Raw genomic sequence first — 14,427 nt, 5'->3', positions numbered from 1 at the left:
AAAAGAATTAAAACCACACCCCATACCTGGGAATATGAGCCCCAAATTGCACATACCAATGCACATCCTAATAAAGTTACTGAACTTTAAAGAGAAAAGTCTTTCGAGTATCTGAGGACAAGACCAAGCAGCTGGTGCAGAGGAAAAGCTGGTCTGTCTCCTCAGCCCTCAGACCCACCCGGGCTCAGGTCTGGGCTGGACCGCCCGGCTCACTAACTGGACTGCTGCCTCGGTGCTCGGCACCCAACAGCCTGGGGACCGAGGACACCCGCCCACAAACCCCGGCCCTCGCTGGAAGGCGGCGGCGGCGTCCCGCTGCGCGGAGCAAGGCTGTGTCTAGGCGGCAGCGCTGCACCGCCCTCGGGGACCCCACCCGCGCCCAGGATGCTCTGTCCAAGGTGAGGCTTTCAACAGAGGCGAGTGTGACGGCGGGAGAGACACCTGCACACAGACCAACACGCCGAAGTCTACCAAAATGCCCTGGCAGGCGGCGGCGTCACTGGCATGACCAATCCACCCGCACACGGTGAGCGCACCCGGAGAAAGGTGCCTGGGACAGCAGGGCCTTGGTGGAGAAGGCCGGTTCCTGCCCCCCACGCCGCGCCTCCCTCCAGAGCCAGCCGCCCGCACTGCTGGGAGCAGATGCAGCAACGACCTGACCCTTCTGGGGAAGGGCCTGGTTTTGGGAGACGGAGAGGTTTCCGCAGGGTGAAGTGTCAGCACGGGCACCTGGCCGGCGGGCTGAGCCCAGCAGGGCAGGCTCGTCTCTTCGCCACCTGCCCGGGCCCCACCCAGAACGTGGTAGGTCTGTCGGCCACAGAAGACACCCAGCGCCGAAGGGGACCCCACAGCAGACTCAGCAGTTCTGCGAGCTAATGAGTAACCCAGAGCAGCCCACAACCACCACCCAAGCGAGCTGCAATCTGCATCCAGTAGGGAGCAAAGAATGCGCTCTCTGGGGACAGGTTTTGAAAGAAACTCTCGAATTTTTTTTTTTTTTTTTTTTTTTTATCTTTTTAAGGCTGCAGCCGCAGCCTATGAGGTTCCCAGGCTAGGGTTCAAATGGGAGCTGTCGCTGCAGGCCTACACCAGAGCCACGGCAACACGGGATCCGAGCCTTGTCTGCGACCTACAGCACAGCTCACGGCAACACCGGAGCCTCAACCCAATGAGCAGCAAGGCCAGGGAGCAAACCCACAACCTCATGGTTCCTAGGCGGGTTCGTTTCCACTGTGCCACGAGGGGAATGCCAGAAGCTCTGGGGTTTTTAGAACTACTGCCCTGGCCATTCCTCCCAGGCAACATACGCTGGTTATTGACTTCTTCTTGTTCGCAAGCTGAACGCGTCAGATGACACTGTTGCTATTCCCGGACCAGCCCAATCCAAACCGGGGTGCAGGAGCCCATCCCAGCTCACGACAACCAACACACCAACCCTCCCACATCTTACGGCAGTGAGAGTACGTCTTACACTGAAAACAAAATCTGCTCAAAATACAGAATTTAGTCCAGGTACAAAAGGATTTCGTGGAGTAAGCAAAAGCCCAAAATTGACCAACAAAAGCCTATTTTGGAGGAAAATATCGCTGCTAAAACCACACTGAAGGCGGGCTGCACAGAAGTCAACAGCAAGCTCTAAAACCAGGCCTGGAATTCCCACAGTGGCAAAGGAAACTATTAAAAAAAAAGACAGTTCACAGAATGGGAGAAAATCTTTGCAAATAAGAAACGGACAAGGGATCTCCAAAATACACAAACATGGAGCCTCTATCAAAAGAACAAAACACCCCATTAAAAAATGGGCAGGGGGAGTTCCCATCCTGGTTCAGTGGTTAACGAACCCAACTAGCATCCATGAGGTGGCGGGTTCGATCCCTGGCCTCGCTCACTGGGTTAAGGATCCAGTCTTGCCGTGAGCTGTGGTGTAGGTTGCAGACGAGACTCGGATCCCACGTGGCTGTGGCTATGGCTGTGGCTGTGGCTGTGGTGTAGGCCGGCAGCTGGAGCTCTGATTGGACCCTCGCCTGGGAACGTCCACGTGCTGCAGGTATGGCCCTAAAAAGAAGGAAAAAAGAAGGTGACCATTCCACTCCATCCCCACGTGCCCCAGCCATCGGCACCTCCAGCAGCAAAGCCGAAGCCACCGCGCTGTCCGCCTGCCACCCTTGCTCCTCTGATCTCAACACAGAAACCAGAACGAGTTCATTAAAGGCAAAAGTAACTTAGACCAGAGCACTCCGGCGCTGAAAACCTCCAAGGAATTCCCACAGGGCCGCCTCGCCTGCCGCCCCCGCCCCTCCGCCCGCGCCCACACTGACCGCCCTGCCGCCCGACCTCGCCGTCCCCAGGGCCACGGCCACGACACCGTCACCGAGGGCTCCTTCTCCAGAAGCTCCCTCGGCTCCCTTCCAGGTCGCCTCCCCACCTCCTCACACCCCATCTTCTCCAGGCCCCCCAGCCTGCCCCCCCCCCCCGCTCTCTATTCCGCTTCCCTACTTTCTCCACGACAAATGGATGAGGGGAGAGGTGTACAGGGAGAGATGTAGTTTTTCTCATTTATCTTGTCTGCCTAGTCTCACAAAAATTAGGTTTTTCAAAGTTTGTCCGTTTGGTTAGGCACTGGATCCCTCGTGCCTAGAATCACACCTGGCACACGGCAGACGCTCAACAGGTGTCTCACATAAGTGAATCACACAATCGTATCAAACCTAAGAGGAGCTCCCGTCGTGGCGCAGCGGAAACGAATCCGACCAGGAACCATGAGGTTGCGGGTTCCATCCCGGGCCTGGCTCAGTGGGCTGAGGATCCGGCGTGGCCATGAGCTGTGGTGCAGGTCACAGATGTGGCTCGGACCTGGCATTGCTGTGGCAACAATGAGAACCTGGGAACCTCCACATGCCATGGGTACGGCCCTCAAAAGACAAAAAAATAAAACAAAATAGAATCCAGAAAAATAAAGAAACAAATTTTGGAACATACACCTTCAAAACAGCCTTTCCTCTTGGGACTGTATCAAAATTATAGCAAAACAATAAGAACGTAGCATGAAAAACATACAGTAGCTTTGCGGCTACTTACAAGGGCGATTTACATTCGACCTGCAGCAAGTGCCACGTTAGAGAGCACACGCCAGGTGGACAGCAGCTCCTGCCCCGCCATGACCAGCTTTCCCACGAGACACTTCGCGAGAGACCTCCGCCCCCGCCCCCGCCGCACGGACCACGTGCTCCCGAAGCCGAAGGCCGAGCCCCGGGGACCAGACGACCTTGCGCCCACAGAGCCTCCAACAATGGCCCCGCACAGCTCCCTCCTCCGCGATCTCAGCGCCTGGGGAAGCTGGACGTGCCACTCCGAGCAGGACAGCCAGTTAAAAGGCAGGGCAATGACAGTCTGAAGCAGCGAATTCGAATTTCGCCAACAGAAGCTGCAAGCGAACTGCTCGGAGTCACGGAGACGGGCGGAGCCGGCGGGGGGGCAGCTACTGCTGACCCTCGACCGGCAGCTCAGCCGTCTCAGTCACAGGACCCCTCCCACGGACGGGCGGGCTCTGAGCCGGCTGCACTGTATAAGACCAAAGGAAAAGCTACCAGACTACATTTTCCAACAGCAACGAACGCAATCCAAAAGTATTCAAAAATACTCATTTATGGGAGTTCCCGTCGTGGCGCAGTGGTTAACGAATCCGACCAGGAACCATGAGGTTGCGGGTTCCATCCCCGCCCTTGCTCAGTGGGTGAAGGATCCGGTGAGCTGTGGGGTAGGTTGCAGACTCGGCTCGGATCCCGCATGGCTGTGGCTCTGGCGTAGGCCAGTGGCTACAGCTCCGATTCGACCCCTGACCTGGGAACCTCCATATGCCGCGGGAGTGGCCCAAGAAAAGGTAAAAAGACCAAAAAAAAAAACAAAACAAAACAAAAACTCATTTATAGCTCTATTTTTTTCTATTGTGCTTTAAAAGACTATCCAGGGGGTTCCCATCATGGCGCAGTGGGAACAAATCCGACCAGGAACCATGAGGTTGCGAGTTCAATCCCTGGCCTCACGCAGTGGGTTAAGGATCCGGCGTTGCCGTGAGCTGAGGTGTAGGTCGCAGACGCGGGCTCGGATCCTGCATTGCTGTGGCTGTAACATGGACCGGCAGCTGTAGCTCCGATTCGACCCCAAGCCTGGGAACCTCCATATGCTGTGAGTGTGGCCCTAAAAAGCAGAAAAATAACATAAAACAAAAGACTCTCCACGTGCCCTTCCCCCACGCTGCTTAAGCTGTGGTCAAAACACACGTACCCTCTCAGCCACGTCATGCCAAGGAAGGCTGGCCACAGAAAGCACGGACGCAACTCCCAACGCAGCCCCGCCGCCCGAAGGAGCTCGAGGGCCTCTAAGAACACGAAATAACCAGTCCTCCTCGGACGCCCTTCTGCTTGGAAGAGACTTTAAAGGAAACAAACGCCTTGCAATGCAAAACAAACCCCAAGCGACCCGCCTTGGTCCCTGGGGTCCCCGCTTTTAAGCAGCCCCATAGACAGACTCCAAACCCTGGCATCGGTGGAAAGCACAACACAGGGAGACGGCCTGAACCCAAGCGGCAGGTGAAGCGAAACCACGCGACTCTCACGGGTTAAATGCCGGGAAAGGGAGACTCAGCTCCACGGGCACGACGATACGCAAAGGGGCGGGAGAAGAGGGGCGGCACCAGGACGCCCCCAAACACGTGGCCAGAAGTTTCTGCCCTAAACGAACACACCCAGCAGGGCCGGCCCTCACCCCCCCCCCCCCCCCCCCCCCCCCGTTCCTGGAGCCACCAGGAAGCCAAGAGAGCGCCTTGGGGATGGCACCGAGCCGGGGAAGCGGGTCTCGGCCTCGCCACCGAGACGGCCTCCCTGTTGGGCGCACAGGGCGCAGGCAGGCCCACCACCGCCCCAGGAGGAGCGTGGCCCAGCGCACACCCATGGGCCTCCCACCTTCCACCTGGTGGCACCCACCCCGGTTGTCAGCTGACGGTGGGCCCGGCCTCCCTCCTCCCTCCTGCGTGGAAGCGGGAGAGGCAGCGGGGCCTGACCCTGACCCTGACCCTGACCCTAAACCCTGACCCTGACCCCTAACCCTAACCCCTAACCCTAACCCTGAGGCCCAGCACCGAGGGGAGGAGCTCCCGCTGGGCGGCAGGGGTTGGCGGCATCTCTGCAGTCCCAGGACGCAGGGTCAACCCCGGACAGGGGCCAGCGAGTGGGTGAAGGATCTGGCAAGGTTGCCACAGCTGTGGCAGAGGGGGCAACTGTGGCTGGCATCTGATCCCTGGCCCCGGAACTCCATGTGCCACGGGGCCGCCAAAAAAGGAAAAAACCCTTGGGGCAAGGATGGGACTCGCCTCTCCCTGCCTGCCACCAGGCATCGTCTCAGTCCTTGACCCAGCTCGGGCCCCAGGGCCCCATTTTAAAACGGGGCCGCTTCCTCCTTCGACAGGATTTGTCTTCTGCATCTTGGCCAAGATGTGCAACCCGCCGTCCACCACAGAGGGGAGGGCTGACCTCATCACGCAGCCTCAGCTCCCACCTCCACCAGAGCCCGCCAACCGGGACCCACCCGCCCTGAGGCCCTGCTGAGAAAACCCTTCCCACCGCTCCTCGCGACACGTCAACTGTGTCAGCGCCACACCAAAGCCAGAAGCACTGTGAAGGCAGATACCAGAATCAGCAAACACCTTGGGAAAACTGCTCGCTTCTGTTTTCTAATGGAGTACAATTCGATTTATTTTGTTAGGCTGGGAGCAGAGTTATTTAACTTACTCCTGCTGCACCAGAGGCTGACAGAAGCCGTCTCATGCCCCGGTGGCTCAGGGGGTAAGGGTCTGGCGTCGTCGCTGCCGTGGCCTGGGTTCCATCGCTGACCCAGGAACTTCCGCAAGCCGCCAGCACAGCAAAAAAAAAAAAAAAATCCGAAACAAAAAGAAATACTTTCTAACACCCACTGTGGTGTCGAAATTAAACCCCAGTGCAACCTCAGTCAGGCCAGACTCTGTGCCGGGGCGGGGGGGAGGCACCCACGGATGCCAGTCATTTCATCACTGACTGGGGAGCGGAGGGTGGACCAAACACGCTGATGGAAAAAGAGTGCTCGGCAAGGCCACAGGCGGACAGGACCCCTTCCTGAAGCGGCCTCGGAACTACCTTTCAGAGGTGCCTAAGCACCTGTGCCCCCCGTTATCCCCTCTGCCCTCCCCTCCTCCACACAGGGGACTCCCTCAGGACGAGGACCCGCCCACCCTGTGGGGACCCGAAGGCAGCAGGTGCTGGGTAGGATGCAGGCACCAGCAAGAGCTCACCTCCACTCACCTGCAGGCACCCGGCGGGGGGCCACACGCTCGCTCCCTCCCTCCGAACCCCAGAGAGGGACAGGCCCAGAAGCCACCCCTGACCCAAACCTGAGGCCCATCTGCCCCGGAACTCACAGCTGCTCCAGCTCAGCCTTTAGGAGGAGGCACAGCCGGGACCTTGGGCCATAGGCGGGCACCCCCCCCACCCCCGCATCCTGGAGGCACAGCTCGCGGGCAGGGGGACCACACAAAGCTTCCTGGCAGCACAGCACCAAACAAGCTGACCACAGATTTCCAGAAGAACTTTCAATTCTTGGAGCCTTAGAAGTTTTGAAACCTGAGCTAAGGGAGGACAGCCTCAGGCCCGAGAGCCTGCGAGTGACCCTCAAGGAAGACAGAGCCCCTCCTGCTCCGGGGCGCCCGCCTGAGCCCCTCAACTCACATGCCTTTTCCGACCACACCCCTGAATCTCCCCCTTGGGGCCGACTGATTTTTTGGAGCCAGGAAACACCATCTAATCCTACAATGACACAGCCTTTCCAATAATTCCGCAACTACAAAATCAAATCGTGACACACGTTGTTGCCAAAAAAAAAAACAAACCTCACCACAGAGTGAGAATCATCCTAAGAGGAAAGAGAAATAACCCGCTTAATTAGATGTCTGGCATGAGCATGTAGTCCTCGCCAGGACGCCCCAACTGCCCACAAAAGACAGCGACCCTCAGAGCAGCCGGAGGGACACACGGGGAAGGAGACACAGGTAATTCCTAGAAGCCGCAACCACCAACCTTGGCAGCAAAATTCAACCAGACCAAACACTTCCTTCCCCTGCAGCCGCCTCGTCACATACTTCCTAAGTCAGTTTCTAAGGAATATAAATTATGCATAAGCGTGCAAAAGAAAATGCAAGAAGAGCATTTTTTACAAAAAGTCAGCATTTTTTAAAAGCACATTTTTTTAAATGTAGACAAGACTAAAATAAAGCTTAACATTTTTAAAAGCCTCTAAAAGTTAAAATGCAGACTGACAAACCGATTCCGACTTTTACTACTACGCACAGGAACCAAGTGCCAACCCTACGTCTCATTTCTACACTGAAGTTTAAGCTGAATTTAAATTTTTACGTTGGTTCCTCCATGTCCAATTTATGACTCACAACAAACGGAGTTTTACAGACAAGTGAAATTTTCAAAGCTTCGTCATGCTAAACACCCAAAGGAGCGCCCAGCCCCAACACAGATAACAGAATCAGAGGCCTCAGGCCGAGCGACAGGCACACTGGGCAGGGCACCGCCCGGCGCCCTACTGCCCCACTCGTTCAGCACTGCGCCCCAGCGCCGCGGCCCGCCTGCTCCCAGAACAGGGCAAACGCGCTCCCTGCCAACGCCCTTCCTCCGACTGCGGGCCCGGAGGGAGGGGTCAGGCGAGAGGCCTCCAGGCGCGACGGAAGGTCCAGTCACCTGCGCCGCCCCAGCCCCGCCGCCAGCTGCCGGGAGGAAGCCACGGCCACCGCGCCTCGCCCTCTGGGGCGCCCCAGTTCTTGGGGTTCTTGGGCCGTCGCCTCTGAGTCCGACGACGCTCTCAGCAGCGTCGTCCCTGCTCGGCCTCGGCCTTGAGTTGACGCGGAGGCGGCAGCGGCATGAAGCACCGCGGCGCCCATGTGCACGAAGGTGACCAAATGCCAAAGCAATCGAACAACTGGCAACTCAACTTCACCTTCCCGATTTCAGCACTTCCTCCGTTTAGACGCCGATGCTCGAACACAGTGGCACTGCCAGAGCCTGGGGGGCCTCCGGAGCTGCGCCGCACAGCTTCACCCGCGCAGCACCCCCGAGAGTGCCCATGGAGACCAGGTCAGAGGCTGGAGCCAGGCTGCCCGTGCAAGTGCAGCACAGCCATGAGGATGCACGTGGCTGGGGGGCAGGCCGGCAGCTGCAGCTCCACTTCGAGCCCCCGCCTGAGAACCTCCACCTGCTGCAGGCGCGGCCCTGGAAAGAAAAAGGAGACGGACCGTTGACGAGAGATGCCCACCTCAGAGGCCACTGAAGAGTGCTCCCTGCCCACTTCTTTGCACCTTCCTAGGGATCTGCATTTGCTTCAGAATAAAAAAACACTTAAAGGGAGTTCCCGTCATGGCTCAGCAGAAATGAATCCGACGAGTACCCGTGAGGACACAGGTTCTATCCCTGGCCTCGCTTAGTAAGTTAAGGATCCGGCTGGCGTTGCTGTGAGCTGTGGTGTAGGTCACAGACGTGGCTCGGATCTGGCACGGCTGCGGCTGCGGTGTAGGCCAGCAGCTACAACTCTGATTCAACCCCTGGCCTGGGAACCTCCATATGCTGCGAGTATGGTCCCAAAAAAAGCAAAAAATACTTAAAAACTGGGGCTAAACAAAAGGATTAGAATCTTTTTAACGTCGATTTTAAAAAAGGAATGAGAAAAACAGTTTACTAACTCCCACACATTGAGCTCGCATCAGCCAGATTCCGTGGCCCCTGGGTTGAAGACAGTAAGAGCGGATCGAGCTAAATTTACGGGGCGCTGAGCTGGTTCACCACCTGCGCCACGGAAGCACCACGGGCCCCTGTGGCACAGGGACACCGTGCACGGCACCTGTCAAACCCTGGAGCACAGGCAACGCTGCCAGGCCAAGAGGAGCCACAGCCACAGCCCCTCCGGCCTCCCAAGAGTAAACCGGGGGGCTCGCTCCCTTCAAGGGGGAGGTTTAAGAGACTGCGGGGCGCGGAAAGGTAAAAGGGAGCCGCGAATCACAGCCTGAAGCGAGGCCGCAGCTCAGCTGAGGACACGCGGGCTCGGCGGCCGTGGTTTCGGGTCACGCACGGAGCGGGTGCCCTCTCCAGACGGCCTGGCAACCTCGGCCACCCTCACGGCACGAAAAGAGCAGGCACACAAAACCAGAGCCAGGCAGGGGAGCGGGAGCGGGACGGCTCTCCGCCACGGAGGGCTCAAGCTGAGCCCGGCTCTGACCTGGGTTCGCTTTCCAGCCCCAGCGCGCACACGCGTCTGGGGCGCAACCTCGCTGCCGCCGGGAGCTCGGCGGGGCCCCGTGCGCGCGGGGCCCTTTAGACACACCAGGCCCAGGATCACCGCCTCGTGCCACCTGCCCCGGCGCCTTCACCGCCCTGCCCCTGCGAGCAGGCCGGGGGGCGCGATGAGCCAGCAGCCGCAGCCCCCCTCGTGCAGCTTCCCGCAAAGGAAGAGCTCGGCGCGGTGACCAGCGACAGCTAACAGGACAGTGAGGTCGGAAAGCCGGTGGGGGGGGGGGCTGTTGCCCGCGCCCGCCCGCTGAAGGTCCTCCAGGGCACAACCGGTCCGACTCACTGGTCCACGCCAGTGGCTCTCAAAGCGAGGTTGCGGGGGGAGGCGGCTTGGGGAGGCACCTTTGCCCGAAGGGCGCCAGCTGAAACGTCTCTGGCTGACACCGCGTCACAACTGAAGCAAGAAGAGCCCAGGGATGCTCCACCCAACGAAGGACGAGCCCCGAATGTCCTGGCGTGGGGGTGGGGAAAGTCTGTCCCCCCATCAGTCCACGAGCCACGTCCCTGCCGTGAGGCAGACCCAGCCCGGCCCAGGCCTAGAAGGCGGGTGAGGAGGTGGCCAGGAAATCGGGTTTCGATCTCAATGACCCGCCATCGCAGCTTTCCTCCAAAGTGGAAGGACAGCGACCGGCGGGCTGCGGCGCCTCGGCCAAGGCGTCTCTGAGGCCGGGGCACACGCGCCCCCCGCCTTCCGGACGCGTCAGGGTTGGGAAGGCCACCGCCTCGGGAGCGAGCGACGCGGCCGCGGAAGAGAGGGTCCCAGAGGGGCCGGTCTCCACACCGAGCTCGTGCGGAGAAAGGGCAGGGACCGAAGACCTAACCTCGCTCGTGTGGGCCTCCATCCCGGGGAGGGGGGACCAGCAGCATCTACCAGTAGGTGAAGCGAAGCGTTTCCCAACACACGCAGCAAACCTGAGGCCTTAAACCCACCGTCAAACATCTGGCCGCTGACAACTAAGAAATAAGCCGGGCAGGAAACTGGCTTGGTGTTTATTTGTTTCATTAAACAAAGGGGACATTACCTGAAAACGAACAGGCGTTTCCGCCGCCCAAGCCAAATTTTCTGGCGGACCCAGCCAGGGTGCACCCACAGGCCTCCCGCCCGTTGCGCCTTTTGAGACGGATTTTTCCCCTCCGGGGGGACTCGGGCCGCTGAGAACGCCGTCCGACCAGCTGTCTGGTCGAAAACCGCAGGCCGAGCCGTTCCCCCAGCCGGCGCACCCCCCGCCGCCCGGGCCCAGAATCCCCGGGGAACAGGTCATTTTAACCAGGGCCTAATACGCCGCAGAAGCCGGGTCCACGGGGCAAGACACGGGTTTCGCTGTGCCCGCTCGCAGCGAAAATCCGCGCTGTTTTGGAAAATGCTGGGTTAAATGCTCCATTACTAGAAAGACCGGCGGACTGCTCCAGATGACATCATGCTGGGGAGGGGCGTCCCCGCCAGACGCCCCTCGGCGGTGCCACAGGCCCCCGCGCGGGTGGGGGACGCCGCCCCACACCCCGCACCCCGGACCCCCGCCCCTCGCCCGCCAGGTCCACGTCCTGGGCTCCAGCTCCGCACCCCCGGACCCCTGCCCGCCAGGTCCGCGTCCCAGCCCCCAGGAGGGCCCCGCCCGTCAGGTCCGCGCCCCAGCCCCAGCCCCCAGCCCCCGAAGTCCCCTGCCCCCCAGGTCCGCACCTGGGACCCCAACCCCCAGCCCCCGCCCAGAGGCCCACGTCCTGGACCCCAGCCCCGCACCCCCAGGACCCCCGCCCGCCAGGTCCGCGCCCCCGATCCCAGCCCCCGAAGGACCCCGCCGGCCAGCTCCCCCAGCCCGGCCTGCGCCCCCACCCCGCTGCCCCCCGCAGGCCCAGCCGCTCACAGTTGCGGATGTCCGAGATGAAGACCGCCAGGCCCCGCATCCCGTCCCCCTTGGACACGGCCGGCATCTTCGGGCCCGGGGAGCGGCCTGGGCTGGCGGGCCGGGAGGAGGAGCGGGCAACGGGCTGCGGGAGCGGGAGCGGGAGCGGGGAGGAGCCGCCTCAGCCGAGCCGCCTCAGGCTCCAGCGCCGCTTTCGGGGCCGCCGCGCGCGCGCACGCACGCACGCTCGCAGCCGCGCGCGCGCACGCGGCGGCGGGCGCGTAGAGGCGGGGCCGGGCCGGGCAGGGGCGGGGCCGGGCCGGGCAGGGGCGGGGCCGGGCCGGGCAGGGGCGGGGCCGGGCCGGGCAGGGGCGGGGCCGGGCCGGGCAGGGGCGCCGCAGGTTCGCAGATTCCCGTCCCCGGCCCTGACCGCCGCCCTGACCGCAGCCCCGGACCGCTCACGGCCCGGCCCGGCCCACAGCCTGGGCAGCCTGCCGCCGGCCTTGAGGGCCGCGCTGCACATCACCCAGACTGTCCAGGTCCGCCCCTTCCTTCCCAAAGGAGGAAACTGTCACCCCCAACCCCTGACAGCACCAGGTGACCTGGACCCAGTCTTTCTTGCTTGTTTTATGGAGGTTCCCGGGCCAGGGTTCGAATCACAACTGCAGCCGCAGGCCTACACCACAGCCACGGCAACACCAGATCCAAGCCACGTTTGCACCCTGTACCATGGCTCGCCCTCATGACAAACCCGAACCCACTGAGCTAAGCCAGGGATCCAACCCACACAGAGACAACGTTGGGTCCTTAACCGGCTGAGCCGCAGCAGGAACTCCCAGGGCCCAGCCTTGAATCTGATTCCTCAGTCATCACCTTCGCCGTTCGCCACTGTTGCCACCACCCACCTCAGCAGCCTGCAGGGGTGTGGCCCACCTGCAGTGCCCTGCAGGGACCTTGAGGGGCACAGACCCCCAGGGGGTCTAGAGAGCAGATGGCCCTGCCCAGCTCTCCTTCGTGAAGCAGGATAGCTCCGAAAAGGGTCCTCAGTCCAGGGTTATCCAGGCTCTGTACTTGGGACTGGCCCAGAGCCAACCTCGCTCACTTCCTGGGTTCCCTGGGTGAACCCTGGCAAAGAGGCCAGGTTCCCACACGCCAAACACCAGAGCTCTGGGCCTCTGGAACCCCTGAGGGAAGCCCGAAGCCCTGGAGACCTGAATCCTCATAAGGCAGCAATTTCACCACCTTCCAAGACCTTCCAAAAGGCTGGGCCAGAAGAGGGCTTCCTGGAAGAGAGACACACACACACACACACACACACACCCCGCCCCCCCCAGGGCCCGCTTCTCCAGGCCTGGAGATGATCTTACCGTAGCCAGGTCAGAGGACCGAGACAGGTGGACCCTTATCCACCCCCAGCAGCCGCTCACAGGGCAGGACAATACCGAGAAGCTGCAGGGGCTCCCGTGGGGCATGGACAGAGGGCAAGCTCCTTCCACGGTGGAGGGGCCTTCTCGGAGCAGGGGCTGGGGGACGGGCAGGCGTCCCCCTCTCGGTGCTCACTCTGGGCTCTCCAAGCCTCCTGGGAGTCCTACAAGTGTGTGCTGGGGGCGGGGGAGTCCCAAAGCTGATAACACACGGAGGGCTGTGCCAAAGACCCCAGCCTCCTGCGGTGGTGCCTTCAGCTGCCCTTCCCATCAGTCAGCAGGCTGCGGGCCTGAATGATACCACCCTCCCTGACCACAGTCACTCCTCAGCGAGGGACAGGCCATTTTCAGCAGCGGGCAGTGCTTCATTTCTTGGGTTTTGTGAACCGGACATGTGCCCCGTTCTAGCCATTGGCGGTTCCCAGGCCATCTTCTTTCTGTGGCCAAGCGGGGGAGGCCCCTGCACTCGCATTCTGAAGGAGAAGCAATGAAGGCCGGGGACCCCAGAGCCCACAGCATGGCCTTGGTGACCAGGGGGTCCTACTAGCTGCTGTGTCTCAGTTCCTCCCCGGGCCTGTTGGTTTCACGAGTGACCCAGTTTCCTTCCCACGATCTTGACAGTGGGTTGCAGACCATGGTCCTTCCAGAAAATTGGTCTAGGCATGGCTAGAGGCCCCGGGCAGCCACACGTTTCCAGGGACTGGGTGTGGCAGTCCCAGGCCCCCAGTGGCTACCTGAGCGCGTCAGGAATAACGACGCGCTTAGCCAGGCTCCAGAAACTGAGTGTGTCCGCGCCTCGGACGGTGCGTGGAGTGGGAGGACTCAAAGGAGTCTGTGGCAGGTGGGTGCTCTGGGGGGGCCCGACCACCCGGAAAATGGTGATGCTCGCAGCCCCCTGATGTCATTACGCAGAGGCAGGCCCTGCCCATGACTGCAGGTCTCATCTCCCGTCGCCACACTCAGCAGACTCGGACCCCGCTAGGGGAACTGATGGTGTTCCCAGCTGCATTCAGGGGGCGCTGGGGCCCTGGGCGGGGGGCCAGGGAGGGGAAAGGAGGGAACGGGGCAGCCAGGGCATCATCCCATCACCCTCCACTACTCCTGTCCCCGCATTGGACAGAGTTGTCCCCATACCTGAAGACTGTCATGACATCCTTGGAAGGGGCCACTTTGTCAGTGAAAAGTCAGTTCCCCTGAAAGGGCCCTGGCCCCGCCCCATCCCCTGGGACCTGGGAGAGTCAGGCCCCCACACGAAATCACACCCGGATGGGGAGGCTTAGCTGCCAGAAGGACTTCGAGAGGCTGAGTTTCGATCGGCAGAACTCTGCAGGGGTGAGTAGAATGGACACTGAGAGCAGGCCTGGGGTGGCAGACCCTGCCCCCTGCAGCTCCCAGCCGTCTGGGCCAGCCGAGTCGGCCAGGCAGCCAACTTCCTGGAAGCTAGACTCGGTGGCCCATGGTAGAACAGGCTTGAGAGGCCAGTAATTCCTGCATCTCATGCAGAGAAAGAAATCCAGAGATTTATTCGCTCTCAGTTCTGGCGGTTGGAGGTTGTTGACCACAGTGTCGCAGGACTGGTTCCTTCCGAGGCTGTGACGAGGATCTGGCCCAGACCGGTGTCCTCGGCTTGCAGGGGCCGTCTTCCCTCTGTGCATCTCTCTTTGTCCAAATCCCTGCCCCCCCCCTTCTTTTCTTTTTAGGGCCACATGTGCGGCACATGGACGTTCCCAGGGTAGGGAGCAAATCGGAGCTACAGCTGCCGGCCACAGCCACAGCCACCGGCTCCAA

The 14,427-nt window shown here is 61.0% G+C and overlaps 1 protein-coding gene across 3 annotated transcripts in view; it reads right to left on the bottom strand.

The window, feature by feature from the left end:
* The window catches only part of AP2A2 (adaptor related protein complex 2 alpha 2 subunit), a 47,930-nt gene extending 36,432 nt beyond the window's left edge, over positions 1–11,498 (bottom strand). Inside the window, exon 1 of one of the 3 annotated variants that reach the window (XM_021082581.1) lies at positions 11,237–11,498. In XM_021082581.1, coding sequence (XP_020938240.1) covers positions 11,237–11,303 — 67 coding nt within the window. In that variant the 5' untranslated portion in view covers positions 11,304–11,498. The remainder of the gene's footprint in view (positions 1–11,236) is intronic. The other 2 variants (XM_021082580.1, XM_021082582.1) reach the window with 2 other exon arrangements.

The sequence above is a fragment of the Sus scrofa genome, chromosome 2 (genome assembly GCF_000003025.6).
Source record: "Sus scrofa isolate TJ Tabasco breed Duroc chromosome 2, Sscrofa11.1, whole genome shotgun sequence".
Taxonomy (NCBI): domain Eukaryota; kingdom Metazoa; phylum Chordata; class Mammalia; order Artiodactyla; family Suidae; genus Sus; species Sus scrofa.
The sequence above is the reverse complement of the archived record's forward strand: the minus strand, read 5'-3'. Positions and strand labels throughout refer to the sequence as shown.